Raw genomic sequence first — 15,807 nt, 5'->3', positions numbered from 1 at the left:
GGTCATCATATTGAATAAGTTGTCATTAGTCTTGAGCGCAAGTGCTCGCTACTTGAGTTTGCATCGGGTACTCAGGTATGCACCATGTACAGCGTGTGCTCGAGTGACATGCTCGAGTCCCTGCTCCGCATGTTTCACGGTTATTAGACACCCAAAAAAAAACATGCGGGGATCGCTCGTGCATGGCAGGCAATCCCCGTAAAGTTTTTTTGGCCGCGAAGCATATGGGGCAGAGACTCGAGCATGTCACTCAAATACCCACGATACTCAATACATACCAGAGCACCCGATGCAAACTCAAGTAGCGAGCACTTGCGCTCAACACTAGTCGCCATATCGTCATCTTTTTTATTACTTTTGAAAAAAATCCCAACCCCATCACAACCCTAACCCCAACCCCAACCGTAGCACAGCCCTAACCGTAGCACAACCCTAACCGTAGCACAACCCTAACCCTAGCACAACCCTAACCCTAGCAGAACCCTAACCCCAAACCCAGCCCTAACCCTAGCCCAATCGTAACCCAAGAGTTTATTTTTGACGCCGTTCCTCGTGCGGTATAAGTGATTAGACGACTTTATTCTTCGGGTCGGTGTGATTACAGCAATACCAGAATCATATGGGGTTTTTATGACTGACAGCTGTCACACACAAAAAGACGCATTTTTTGTAAAATCTAGTTTTTGCATCGCCATATTTTGAGAGCTATAATTTTTCCAGATTTTGGCAGACAGTCATGTGACGGCTCGTTTTTTGCGGGATGAGTTGACGTTGTTATTGGTGCCATTTTCAGGCACGTGACGTTTTTTGATCGCTTTCTATTCCGATTTTTGGGAGGCAGAATAAACAAAAACCAACAATTCAGGAATTGTGTTTTTTTTTTATTATTCTGTTCCGCTTGTGGTAAAAGTGATAAGGCAGCTTTATTCTTCAGGTCAGTACGTTTACAGCGGTACCACATTTATATCGTTTTTCTATGTTTTGCACTTTTACATAATAAAAGCAATTTTATAGAAAAAAATATTTTTTAGCATAGCTTTATTCTGAGAGCTATAACTTTTTTATTTTTTGCAGCTGATGGAGCTGCATGGCGGCTTGTTTTTTGCGGGACGAGATGACGTTTTCAGCGGTACCATTTTTATTTATATTCGTCTTTTTGATCACGTGTTATTCCATTTTTTATTTGGCGGTATGGTGATAAAGCATTGTTTTTTGCTTCGTTTTTTTTTTTTTTTTTTTACCGTGTTCACTGAAGGGGTTAACTAGTGGGACAGTTTTATAGGTCAGGTTGTTCCGGACGCGGCGATACCAAATATGTGTACTTTTATTGTTTTTTTTTATAATAATATTTATTGATGGGTACATTATATTTTTATTTTTGGTGGATTATTTTATTTATTTTTTTATATTTTTGCAATTTTTTTTTTTTTTTTTTTTTCACTTACTGACAGTTTTTATACTTTATTACTTTGTCCCACTATGGGACTTTCACTTTTTTTTCTCTGATCGCCTGCATGGCACAGGAATGCAGCACCATCCCTGTGTCATACAGGCTATCAGCGCTGCACAGTGAGAAGATTATTTGGAGATGCACTGCGCATGTCCAAACAATCTTCCTGCTGTCTGGTGACCCGGATGTTGTCATGACGACATCGGGTCGTCATGGCAACACCCGGGAAGCCTTTGCAGACAGCGCTGGAAGCCGGAAGAGGAGGCGAGTATCTGCGATCACCTCCCCTTGCCCCCGCAATGCTGCGATCGGCTGCGATCGACTTCGATCGCAGCATCGCAGGGGTTAATGTGCCGGGAGCGGTGCAGGACCGCTCCCTGCACATAGTACCGGGTGTCAGCTGTGACAATCAGCTGACACCCGGCGGCGATCGCGCCCGCACAGCCTGTGTGCGCGCGAGATCGCGATGACGTACTAATACGGGTCTGGCTCTTAAGTCCCAGGGCACAGACGCGTATTAGTACGTCAGATGTTATTAAGGGGTTAAAGGCCAAGATGGCTCTATCCATGATCCTAAACTGTGTGTCTTTCCAAACCTCACTCAAAATGTTCTTCCGCACTACATGCCACCCTACCAAGATTTTTTCCCCAATTTCCTCTCCCTCTTTTTGCGTATCCCATGACATAAATATTTGTTCTGTTTCTATTTTCCCCTGCATTTCTTTGAGACTTCTATATAAGGTAGATATACTGTGTGTACCTGCTCGGTCCAATAATAGCGTATCCATTGCGCTTCTTTTCGTTGCTTCCCTTACATTTATCAGATTGCCATAATAATTCCTCTGATTTGTTTGAATTGTAGAAATTGTTGTTTACTTAATTTAAATTTCGATATAATCTCTTCTCTAGTCAACCACCTACTCTCTTCCTCATGCAATAAATGAGCTATTTTGTGTATCCCTTTCAGCTTCCATTCCTGAAATAATTTGTTCTCCCCTAATTGCCATAACGTTGGATTCTCCCACAGGGGCAAATCCCTTGAAATTCTCCAAGATAGCTTAGAGTCTACTCCTGATTTCTTTCCATGTTGCTATCGTGTCCTGGTATACTATTCCGTTTTTAATTTTGTTAGGCATTAGATTTTGTGGTGTGTGCAATATGGCAATTAGATTCCACGGATCTGCATAGGCTTTTTCCAGGGCCGTGTCAGGGAATTTATTAGTGCCTTTCAACCAGTCTGTTATGTGTCGGGAGATACATGCCAGGTTGTATCCTCTTATGTCTGGTAGATTTGTCCCCCCCTCCTCTTTTGTTCCCATCAGCGTTTTTAATGTTATTCTTGGCCTCCGATCCTTCCATATGAATTTCCTGATAGCTGAATTTATCTTTTCCACGTCTACATGTTTTAAGAGAACCGTATTATCTGTAATGGATACATGAGTTTTGAAATACTCAACATTTTGATGGCAGACTTTGCCATCTTTCCAGTTCATGCTGTATTTTAGAAGTAAATGCGGGGAAATTTAAATTATAGACTGACTTCAGTTTTCTACCTAACTTGATACCCAAATGAGCCATATCGTTGCCCCCAATAAGTCTCCACCTTGTAGTATCTTGTTATACCATTTAGTTAGAGTAGGAGCTATTTATTGGGTCATGACTTTAAAGAAATCCCCCGTGAACCCATCAGGACCAGGAGCTTTTCCAGCCAGTAGACCACCAATAGTGCTCTTCACCTCTTTCTCCATAACAGGGGCATTTATCATAGTCAGTTGTGCTTCTGAGGCATTGTAATTTTACTCAAGAAATCTCCACCTCTATCATCACCCTGTGACTCTTCTAAGTATAGATTTGCATAAAAATCCCTTAGGATTGAGCTTATCTCTTTGGGATTGTCTACTACTAGTCCCTCCTTATTCTTAAGTTTTAATATATTTTTTTCCTTTCTACCTTTTCCAAATTTGCTAGTAGCCTCCCCGCTTTATCCCCAAACCTCCTCAACTCAATGTCCACCTGAGTCTTCCTAAACATTTCTCTTTTTTTCTGCCCACCCATCAAAATTTCTTTTGACCACCTTCCAGTTTTCCCTGGCTTCTTAAGTTTTTTTTGTTGGAAGACTACATATTTGTCCCTGAGTTTATTGCTAAACTCTTCATATTTGGCAGTTGGTTTTTTTCTTTAATGTATGCACATACGCTATTAATTTCCCTCTCAAAACTGTCTTTCCTGCCTCCCAATATGTTTGCGTCTTTAAATCATCTGAAGAATTGTCATAGGAATATTCTTCCCACCATTGTTACAATGTCTCTTTAAATTGTTGGTCTCTAAGAACAAAGGCCGGGAACCTCCATATAAAATCTGTTCCTTTTGGATATTGCTCTAATAAGTTTAGAGATATTGGTATATGGTCAGAAATTACCATTTCCTCTATTTTTGCCTCTTTTCATCTATCCAATAATTCTCTACTCTCAAATAGATAATCAATTCTGGACCAAGTTTGATGTGGATGAGAGAAATGCGTGAATTCTCGTTCATTAGAATACTCCATTTTCCACACATCTGATGTATTCATGTCCTCTAATAAATCTGTTAGTAGAGTTGGTTTCCCGTGTGATCTTTCCTTTGTACCCCCTGTTTTTAACCTATCCTCCTCTATAAAATGCATATTGTTAAAATCTCCTATTACCATTGCAACCGGCATGGATTTATATAGTGTGACTGAAAGAATGGTAAAAAAATAAATATAATACTTACCTTCTGATGGCCCCCAGAGTCCTTGTCTCTGCTTGCTGGCAGCTCACGGTAGATTTAAGGACTTGCCGACGTCAGCGTCGCGTGACCCGTCACATGACTAAATGACATCAGCGCAGGTCCTTTAGTCTACCGCGAGTTGCCGGAAAGCAGAGACAAGGAGACCGGGGGCCATCAGAAGGTAAGTATAATATTTATTTTTTATTTTATTCTTTTTTTTACAGGTTCTATGGTACCCGGGTCCGGAGGAGAGTCTCCTCTTCTCCAAACCCGGGTCCCATTAGCACATTGAATAACATGGATTCCGCATGTACAGATGCAGTGATGCAGATTCCATGCGTTCCAATGCAAGTCAATGGCGGCGAAAACGCCGCGTTTACGCAAAATAATTGGTAGTGCTGCGGATTTTTCCGCAATGATAATCCACAGCGGAAATTTCCTCAGCATGTGCACAGCACATGCGGGAACATGGCAGACCTTCTACCAAGTGTTTTTTAAGCGTTTGGTACGCATTACATTGCATGGCAAGCAATCCCTGCATGTTCATTGGCTCTCTAAAGACCACCAAACATGCAGGGAGGGGACCCGAATTCGTGCCCGAGCAACCTGGAAATACGTGCAGAGCTTGTCGAGCACCATGATGCTCTGGCGAGTACCGAGCAGTGGAGAGCACATTCGCTCATCGCTAGTAGGCAGTGTTTATAAAAATTATACAAAAATGTTACAAAATGGGAACAAAACAATATAGTATTGTAATGCAGCAGGTTGCTAGCATTACTGTAAATGGTCCAGGATGTGTTTACCGGACCATGTACCTTCCCCTTTAACTGACTGGTCACATGACTGTGACATCACACAGGTCCTGTATGCACAGTAAAGCTCTGTACACATGACTGGGACAGCACACAGGACCTATACACACAGCTGACTGATCACATGACTGTGACATCAGCAAGGTCCTGTCGGTATGTGGCTGTCTGTGCACAGCATATATAAACCTGCTTAATTTGAGACAGGTGTGTTCGGTGTGAGAGGCGTGAGGCCTGTTCCCCATGTGTGTGGGATACCGTGATACCTGGCAGCCTGAAGGCAAAGACTAGATCCTGTGCGGATGCTAGTGGCCTTGGAAGGCAGCGGCTTTGAAGTGAAGCCTGGTACCTGAAAGGTCGAGCCTGGATCCTGTGCGGATGTCAGTGGCCTTTGAGGGAGAGCCGGCTTGAGTAAGAGTCCTGGAAGGCAGAGCCTGGATCCTGTGTGGATGTCAGTGGCCTTTGAGGGAACGACGGCTGGAGACCCCTACCTGGGAAGCCGCAGAGCCACAGTGGTGGCAGAGTAACGGACTGAGACAGCTATACCCGGCAAAGGTAATACCCGGTGCTATATGGACATTGTGATATGAACATTGCTACTTTATTACCTTGCCGTAAGCTGTACCCTGGAGCAAGTGGGCCGGTGTGCCACTTGGCTCATGAATTGTTTATGTGTGTAAACCTGCCAGTGGCGGACTAAGATGAACTGTGTGTGAACAGCGGTTTATGAAGTGCCATAATAAACTGCAACACTGTGTGAAAAACGTAAAGACATTGCACGTGTGCATTGATTGACGCAGCGAAGCGAGTTACCCCCAGTATGATGACGAGCGCTGCCTTACATATGGTTCGAGAGTGCGGGCAACGGCAGCCCGGTTGCTAGTGGCAACGACAACCCCGGTTGCTAGGGGCAACGGCACAGGACGACGAGTGTGGATAAAGCATCCTGCGGCAACTCGGCGGGGTTGCGAAGATTGGCGTCGCACTCAAACCTGGTTTGCTGTGGCTCGGCGGGGCTCACGAAGTATAAAGCATCTTGCGGCAACTCGGCGGGGTTGCGAAGATTCTCATCGCACTCAAATCCGGTTTTGCGGTGGCTTGGTGGGGCCACGAAAATTTTCCGGGAGAGCGATGAAGTGCTAGTGTGAACAGTGTACCGCGATGGCTGTGAGCAAAGCAGCAGATCTGTCTGGAGCTATTGAGCGGTTGAAGGGCCGGTTGGGACCGGAGCAGGTATTTGGGAAACTTTTACTGGACATGGTGCAGGAACCGCAGGAGCTGTGGGCACCATATGGAATGGCGGCAGTGGACCATTCTATGGACTCTCCGGGGGTGCCAGTGTTGTCCCAGAGTGCCCGGGGAGGTGGTAAGAGATGTTGTGAACTGAGTCCTAAGACTACTGCTGATTTTTTGTGTAAAAATTACCCTGCCGGTGTGGTTGTTAAAAAGGGGGCGGAGTCTAAAAAAGGGGCGGATTTTCACAAGAGTGTGGAGTGTAGAAAACTGAAAATTGTTACTGGTGGTGGGTTGGTGCCTCCTAAAAATGACAATGTGACCGTTGATAACGGGGTAACTCCAGTAGAAGGGGGTGACGTCAAAGTGGGAGGTGACCTGTTAGTCCACAACACCATGGGTAGTGACACAGACCCCGTAGCTGACTGTGACACTATTAAAGTAAAAAGTGAGTTCAGTCAGGAGGGGCTAGACGAGGTGAGAGAGTCCCCATCTCGTAGACGGCGCAAGGGCCACAAAAAGGTTGCTCCTGTAGACTTGGCTGAAAATAAAAATAAAGAGAGGGTAGTACTGTGTGCCTTTGCTTCAAGTGTGGATCCTCCATTAGAGGTAGAAGAGGAGGTGACGTTGCCAGTAGCAACCTCCGGTACGGTACCGAGTCAGAAGGATCTGACAGCCCTGGAAGGGGAGGCGGCCAGTCGTGACCAAGAGCTGGAACCTATCGGGCAGCAATTATGTGGAAACCTGGGGAACGTGTCCTCAATCCAGTTGATCCTGGAGTCTGAACAGCAGAAAATACACCAGCTTGTGAAGGACTTACAGCGAGATCTAAAGGGAAGCAACGAGGAAATTAACCAGTGGAAGGAAATGTTCTACGCAATTAAGGAGGACCGCCGCAAAATCCAGGAAGAGGTTTTGCAGTTGAAGCTTGAGAAGGAGGCGCGGCAGAATGGTGTTTCTGGACGCGAACAAATCCTAGAACGACTGCTCAAACAGCTCAACCAGGAGCTGTGTGACTTCAAGAAGGAGTGTGGTGAACGCAGTAGGGAACTGCAACAGAGTAAGAGAGATTATGAGGATCTCCTCAAGGTGAAGGAAAAACTAGAGGAGGATAAGGTGGGTGCAGAGCAAGTGCGCCAAGCGGATGAGACCACTCTGCAAGACACCCGTGAGGAGAATGATGGTCTCCGGGGAAAGACCCTAGATCTGGAAGCTCAGGTGAAGGAGCTACAGATGTCCTGTGATGCTCTCCAGAAGGCGGAGACGTACCTTAAAGAAACAGTCAGCAAGATGGAAGCTGAGCGGAAAAAGATGGAGGAGTCTGTCGGAGAATCCACAGACCAGGGCCAGGAGTTGGCCGCTGGTGAGGGGAGGTGTGAAGCAGATAGCTCCTCGAGTGATGCGAGCTTGGATGATTCGGTGGAAGTAAGAGCCGAGATCAGGGAGCTCAAGGAGTTGCTACAAACCCAGTGGACGCAAGAGAAGCGTGAGAGACTGGCTATTGAGAGCCGAGTGGGCACATTGGAGACGGAGAGGTCTGAGAGAGCTCTGCTGCTGGAAGAGCAGTTGAAGCAGGAAGAGCTTCAGAGACGGGCCGCTGAGAGGCGAGTAATTGAGCTGGAAGGAGAAGTTTTGGAGCTCAAAGGTCGCCTAGCAAAGTGTCACATGGTGAACGAGGTCTCCTTGGAGAAGGGAAAAGGCAAACAAGTTGCACTTACTCCCTTAGACCATGAGAAGGTAGACCTGAGGAGAGCTAAGAGTATGGTGTTGGAAGATAAAGGTGAAGTGGAGGTGGTCAAGACGAAAAGTTGTGAAGTGGTAGTTGTGAGTCAGCTCAGGGGAAGCATCCAGGGTGAAGAAGCTGGAAGTCAGTTGTCCCTGAAACCTGAGCTGGTTGATCGTCTGGAAACCACTGGTGAGACCGAAACGTCTCGGTACAAGTGCCTCGTAGATGTACCCGAGGACTTGAGGGAAGAATGCACCCGTGAGTTCGTGCATGAGGAGTTTAAGAAAGCCGTGGGAGCCTGTAAGGTGTACCTGACCTCAGAAGCTAAACAGCTGGTGGTCCTGTCCACGACCGAAGTCACAGTGAAGAGGGTGGCTATCCTAAGTGACATGCACTGGCGATGTATTCGTACGAAGCGGTTTCTCCGGTTGAAGACGGAACAAGCCGTTAGGCAACTGGAGCTTAGGAGAAAAGCTCACAGTATGCGTGAAGAGGTCATCCGGGTGCCTCATGTTCTGGTGAGAAAGCTCATTGGGAGAAGCGGTCGAGCCATGCAGATGATGGTCAAGAAGTCTGGTGTGGTGAAAGTAAGCAGTCCACGTGATCATCAGGACTGGATACCAGACGAAGACGGCATGGTGTCCTTCTCCACTGTAGGAACAGAAGAAAGCCTAGAATATATACGCATGCTGATTGAGTACCGAGTGACCTACCTGCAGGAGGTAGAACAATTGAATCTCGCTAGACTGCGAGTAGATAGACAGCATCATCTGAGCAGCAGAAGATGGGAGCCGTCTAGAAATAGTGAGACCCGACAGAGAAAGGGCCCCCTAAATAACAGAACAGCTACAGCTGAAGTTAGGGACCTTTCAAGATGTCCTGAGAGTAGTGGGCGTGGGTTTAGAGGTAGTGAGACCTCCAGTAACTCAGGTTTGAGCAGCCCGTACAAACGACCCCATAGAGGACGGGACAGTACGGAGTCGAACCGGACCTTAGATACCAGGGCATGTGAGTCACACCGCTGTATGACTGACCGCTGGGTGCGGGGGAGGTCTGACAAGATTATGACTGACCGCTGGGAGCGGAGGAGACCTGGCAAGGTTACGACCCGGAAAGGTGACCTGACGAAGTCAGTGACAGTGACAAATGGTAGGTCCCTAAGGAATGGGCTAATGTCGTTGACTAAGGTTCCAGGGGCTGAGTAGCACAATTGTAAAGTACATGGTCTCTATGTGAGCTGGGGGTTATAATGTTATTGTGTATATTATGTGTTCAACCCCACAAGTTTGAACAGAGGGGGGGGAATATGTAATGCAGCAGCTTGCTAGCATTACTGTAAATGGTCCAGGATGTGTTTACCGGACCATGTACCTTCCCCTTTAACTGACTGGTCACATGACTGTGACATCACACAGGTCCTGTATGCACAGTAAAGCTCTGTACACATGACTGGGACAGCACACAGGACCTATACACACAGCTGACTGATCACATGACTGTGACATCAGCAAGGTCCTGTCAGTATGTGGCAGTCTGTGCACAGCATATATAAACCTGCTTAATTTGAGACAGGTGTGTTCGGTGTGAGAGGCGTGAGGCCTGTTCCCCATGTGTGTGGGATACCGTGATACCTGGCAGCCTGAAGGCAAAGACTAGATCCTGTGCGGATGCTAGTGGCCTTGGGAGGCAGCGGCTTTGAAGTGAAGCCTGGTACCTGAAAGGTCGAGCCTGGATCCTGTGCGGATGTCAGTGGCCTTTGAGGGAGAGCCGGCTTGAGTAAGAGTCCTGGAAGGCAGAGCCTGGATCCTGTGTGGATGTCAGTGGCCTTTGAGGGAACGACGGCTGGAGACCCCTACCTGGGAAGCCGCAGAGCCACAGTGGTGGCAGAGTAACGGACTGAGACAGCTATACCCGGCAAAGGTAATACCCGGTGCTATATGGACATTGTGATATGAACATTGCTACTTTATTACCTTGCCGTAAGCTGTACCCTGGAGCAAGTGGGCCGGTGTGCCACTTGGCTCATGAATTGTTTATGTGTGTAAACCTGCCGGTGGCGGACTAAGATGAACTGTGTGTGAACAGCGGTTTATGAAGTGCCATAATAAACTGCAACACTGTGTGAAAAACGTAAAGACATTGCACGTGTGCATTGATTGACGCAGCGAAGCGAGTTACCCCCAGTATGATGACGAGCGCTGCCTTACAGTATGTACAATGACATTGACGTTCAAAAGGATAACATTGTTATGAACTTTTGACTTTCAGGCTCCATATCTCACCAACCACTACTGTTTCTAATGTGATACTACCATCATTTTATAGACAATCATCTTGGCTGTCTCAAACATAAATTTGACTTGCAGCTATTTAGCATTTGATTAGTTATGCAGATTATTGTCATGTCACTGCATTGTTACTGTTTTGCTAATGGCATTGGAAAAATCTTTTTCTTCCTGTATATAACAAAATATAACCTTTTCTCACCTTCCCTAGTATCTGTGTTTTTATTAGGTAGATTCCCAAACGAAAGGTCACTGGTTCGAATCGAGGAGCAGTCATGAAGATTTGCCAAGAAAAGAGAAACAGCATCATCCAGCTCATCGATAGCGGTCACTTGACTAAGAAAATTGTCAAACTGCATCATGAGAGCGCCATGACAGTTGGAAGAATACAAAATGAAGTCCGTCCATCCACTGAAATGCCAAGAGGTGGACTTCCAGGCAAAATATCGGATCACACTACCAATTGCTATAGTTGCATGGTTCTCCCCCTTAGGAAAGGAGTTTCAAGGAAGAAGTGGACTTTACAGTATCCAAACATTCAATCTGCAATATTCCCAGTACCACATACAGAAGAACGGCCGGTTCCAAAAGTAACAGAAACATTTTTAGTCAAGTCAAATGAAGAAGAAGAGGATGCTTGGTGTCCTGAAACATCTTCCTCTCATGACCCAGACTTTATGTCAGCAACCTCAACTGAACCACACCTTATAACACAAAGCAAACTTTGTGAACAGACAGTTAAGCAAAATAAAAGTCACAGAAGTGTGGAAGATCAAAGAGAATCCACAATTAAAAAGACAATTTCATGCTCAGAATGTAAGAAATGTTTTACAGATGAATCAAAACTTGCTGAACATAGTAGAATTCACACAGGAAAGAAGCCATTTTCATGTTCAGAATGTGGGATATATTTTACTAAGAAATCATCTCTGGTTAGCCATGAGAGCATTCACACGGGAGAGAAGCCTTTTTCGTGTCCCGAATGTGAGAAATGTTTTACTAAGAAATCACAACTTGTTACACATCAAAGAAATCACACAGGAGAGAAGCCATATTCATGTTCAAAATGTGGGAAATGTTTTACCAAAAAATCTGTTCTCACTGTTCATGAGAGAATTCACACAGGAGAGAAGCCATTTTCATGCTCAGAATGTGGGAAATTGTTTACTTTGAAATATCGTCTTGTTACACATGAGAGAATTCACACAGGAAAGAAGCCTTTTTCATGTTTAGAATGTGGTAAATGTTTTTCAGATAAATCCTCTCTTGTTATACATGAGAGAATTCACACAGGAGAGAAGCCATTTTCATGCTCAGAATGTGGGAAATGGTTTACTGTTAAATCTAATCTTGTTAGACATCAGAGAATTCACACGGGAGAGAAGCCTTTTTCGTGTTCCGAATGTGAGAAATGTTTTACTAAGAAATCACAACTTGTTACACATCAAAGAAATCACACAGGAGAGAAGCCATATTCATGTTCAAAATGTGGGAAATGTTTTACCCAAAAATCAGTTCTTACTGTACATGAGAGAATTCACACAGGAGAAAAGCCATTTTCATGCTCAGAATGTGGGAAATTGTTTACTGTGAAATCTCGTCTTGTTACACATGAAAGAATTCACACAGGAGAGAAGCCTTTTTCATGTTTAGAATGTGGGAAATGTTTTTCAGATAAATCCTCTCTTGTTACACATGAGAGAATTCACACTGGAGAGAAGCTGTTTTCATGCTCAGAATGTGGGAAATTGTTTAATTTGAAATCTTGTCTTGTTACACATGAGAGAATTCACTCAGGAGAGAAGCCATTTTCATGCTCAGAATGTGGGAAATGTTTTACCCAAAAATCTATTCTTACTATCCATGAGAGAATTCACACAGGAGAGAAGCCATTTTCATGCTCAGAATGTGGGAAATGTTTTACAGAGAAATCATCTCTGATTAGCCATGAGAGAATTCACACAGGAGAGAAGCCATTTTCATGCTCAGAATGTGGGAAATGTTTTACCCAAAAATCTATTCTTACTATCCATGAGAGAATTCACACAGGAGAGAAGCCATTTTCATGCTCAGAATGTGGGAAATGGTTTACTATAAAATCTCATCTTGTTTCACATGAGAGAATTCACACAGGAGAGAAGCCATTTTCATGTTCAGAATGTGGGAAATGTTTTACTAAGAAATCACACCTTGTTAGACATCAGACAACTCACAGTGGGAAGAAACCAGTTTAACCTCTTTAGTGAACAAGCAAAATTTTTCAACTCTGACATGTCACTTTTTTGTGGTAATAACGATGGAATTTTTCAACATATCTCAGTTATCTGAGAATTTTTCTTCCTGACATGTTGTACTCTATGTTAGTAATACATTTAAATTAACATCTTTTGATTTTGTTTACAGAAATTTGAAACAATAAAATAAAAAATTTGAAATATTTACACTTTGAATGTTTATACCCGCAAACCATATAGTTGTACTACACAAAAATAAATAAGTAAGTAACATTTACTTTCTGTCTACTATGTCAGCTTAATTATTTTCTTTAAACAAAAATGAGCTCATGGATCTCCTTAAGTGTCTATCACATAACTCAACTGTTAATCTATACCAAACCAGGGTCTAAATAACCCAAAATGACCAGAGTTTTGAGAAAATTTATAATAATCTTTATTGAAAAAATATATAATTTTAAAAAGGTTCCAGCCACAAGGTGCTACTCAAGGAGGACAACGACTCAGACAGTTAGAAGAGTACAATATAAAGTATCAGCCTATAGTAATGGTTCATTATTATCTATAAGGTGTCTAGTGCCTCTGTCCTAGTGTTCCTAAGTAAGGATCCAATGTCTCCATTACCATATGAATAAATAAATAAATAGTAAGGCTATGTACTTACTCCAGCTCACTGCTGAATGGAAGTCCTCGCGCCCCTACGCGCGTTTCACCCTCGCTTCTTCGGGGGGCGTGTAACGTGAGTGATTCCATGTCCTGATATATATAATGCACCACTGCCAATCCGGCTGCTTCCTCCCCACCTGTCTTTAATAAACCTCCCAGTCTGCGTGCATCCATAGCGGCGCATGAGCCGTCGCAGGACTCATCACAGGGGCACTTCCGCCCGCCAGCGGTGAAACGCAATCGTGTCACCGCTGCTAAGCAGCGGCGTCCACGCGAGCGCTCACAGTGCCAGCGGGGGGAAGGCCAGACGTGACTGCAACGCTCATGCGCTCTGGATGCCACAGAGAGGTAAGTACTTAAACTATGTAAACTATAAATGAGAGCAGAATGCTTGTATGCACTACCGCCAAGATGCATACCCCGTATATATTGGAGAATAGAGGTATATTCCAGTACCAAGAGGTGCTGAAAAAAAGAGAAGAATAAGGGGAGAGGGGAAAAAAAGAAGGGGTGAGAGGGAGGGGAGGGGGATTTTTTTATGTTTTTTTTTTGTGTGAAGGAGGGGATATAAGGAAAAGGTACCCTAATCAGACACTTCCTAATAATAATCATGGGGTATTGCTTCCGTCCCAAATTTTAGGTATGGCTTCTATATTATTGTACGCATATCCATGTCTAGTTCTCCCTATTTCCTCTGTTCCCACCACTTTTAATCTTTGACCATTATACTGTTTCTGTTATCATATACATTATGCCATCTTATAAACATACTAAGTAGGGCAAATAGTCCCATATTTCGGTCCTTTCGTTGGTCAAGTAGCAGTTCCTTCAAATAGAATCATCACATAATCCCAAAATCCTCCGCATATCTCCATCAATACACCATTCCGGCCAACCATCACCCTTCACCATGGACAGGGAAATTAATGATATGCAGGTGAAATTGACACAAGAAATTCCGGCAGAAAAATTGGAAAAATTTTATAAGGATTTAGGAGTAGAGATGGAAAAACGGGAGCAGGAAATCTGTACTACGAAACAAAAGAAATACAAAAGGGATATAAATGATTATGAACAAAAAAGAGTTTATTAATGGCAATATAAACCATCTTATGGAGAAATAAGAAGTGCCCAGGATCCATCACTCTCTTCAGCATCATCTATGACTAGTGTTGCATCCATCAATGTGGATCAAGACACAGGAGGTCCTAGTATGCCCAGAACTAGATATGGTGGAAAGAGGAATTTTTATGGCTCTGATAAAAAGAACAATGGGAGGAAACGTCATCAGCAAACCAAGGTAATAAATTTATCTACACATGTTCTCACCCAAGCACAACTGAACATATTAGAGAAAGGCCTAACCTTTTCACCTATCCAACCCATAGATACATTCACAGCCATAAAGGATGTGCACCTGCATGCCAGAAAGCTCATCCTCAAAAAATTTCATGAGAAAAATCATATAGGGTCCAATTTGGACACTGAGGAGGAGCGAGCGGCAGTCGCCATCCTTGAATCACTGGCTGAGGAATCGGGCTCTACACAAGCGGATTCCATTCCGGTGAGTGGATTCCCAATGCAACTGTGTAAGAAATCAAAAAAATTCCCTAGTTTGACTTGCTGTCCTCCAGTAGACATGTTTGTTAGATTAGTTTCAGCTGATATTGAAAAACTAAAATCCACGAAGCCAATTAAAAGAAATACACAAGATGAACAGGCACTAAAAGAGATGCAATCCTGGAAGGACGTTATTTTTTAAAATGGCGGATAAAGGTGGAAACCTTGTTATTTGGCCATGTAAATTGTACGAAAAACAAGCATATAAATTACTTACTGACAAGAACTGCTACACTCGATTGTCTTATAACCCTCTCTCGAAGTTCCATCAAGACCTAGCGGAGATATTATACAGGGCATTTGAAAATAATATCATCCCAAAAAGTTTTTTGGAGAAAATTATAGGATTAAAACCTAAACTCCCGACACTATATCTAATCCCCAAGCTCCACAAACATTTAATGGACCCCCCCGGACGCCCCATTGTGTCTGGGATTGGGGGTCTTTGTGAAACAGTATGTCTGATGATTGATTGGTTCTTGAAACCAATTGTGTCTAGCTTGCCATCGTACATTCAGGACACTACTGCAGCATTACAAAGATTAGACCAGATCCAATTGGAAAGTGGAAAGGTCTTGGTGGTGGCGGACGTGGAAGCACTGTATACGTCAATCAAACATGCTGACGGATTGGGTGCAGTAAGATGGTATCTAATTAATAGTAACTTGGACACTTCCCTTACTGGATTAATTATGAAGCTGCTTGAGTTTGTGCTCAGACATAACTGCTTCACATTTAATGATGAGATCTACATTTAGAGACAAGGGACTGCAATGGGGGCGGCTTGTGCCCCCTCATATGCAAATCTCTTTATGGGAGCTTGGGAGAGGGAGGTACTACAATACGCTCCAGTTGTGGGCTCGGACAAAGCCCACAACTGGATGAGGTATATAGATGATGTCCTGTTTGTGTGGGGTGGCACTTGTGAGGAGCTGGCACAGTTTATGGTAAATCTAAATACCAATGATGTCAATATTAAATTGACCTACTCCAGCGGCTTACATGTAAACTTTTTAGACATTGATCTGAGGGT

At 43.9% G+C, this 15,807-nt stretch overlaps 1 protein-coding gene across 1 annotated transcript in view; it reads left to right on the top strand.

The window, feature by feature from the left end:
• Positions 1-12,488, top strand: part of LOC141161410 (uncharacterized) — a 100,522-nt gene extending 88,034 nt beyond the window's left edge. The window contains exon 5 of the mRNA XM_073646220.1: positions 11,105-12,488. Within this exon, the coding sequence (XP_073502321.1) occupies positions 11,105-12,488 (1,384 nt within the window). The remainder of the gene's footprint in view (positions 1-11,104) is intronic.
• Positions 12,489-15,807: the final 3,319 nt, after the last annotated feature.

This window comes from Phyllobates terribilis, unplaced genomic scaffold, assembly GCF_046119375.1.
Source record: "Phyllobates terribilis strain yellow unplaced genomic scaffold, ASM4611937v1 Scaffold_9__5_contigs__length_417890890, whole genome shotgun sequence".
NCBI classification, from domain to species: domain Eukaryota; kingdom Metazoa; phylum Chordata; class Amphibia; order Anura; family Dendrobatidae; genus Phyllobates; species Phyllobates terribilis.
The sequence above is the reverse complement of the archived record's forward strand: the minus strand, read 5'-3'. Positions and strand labels throughout refer to the sequence as shown.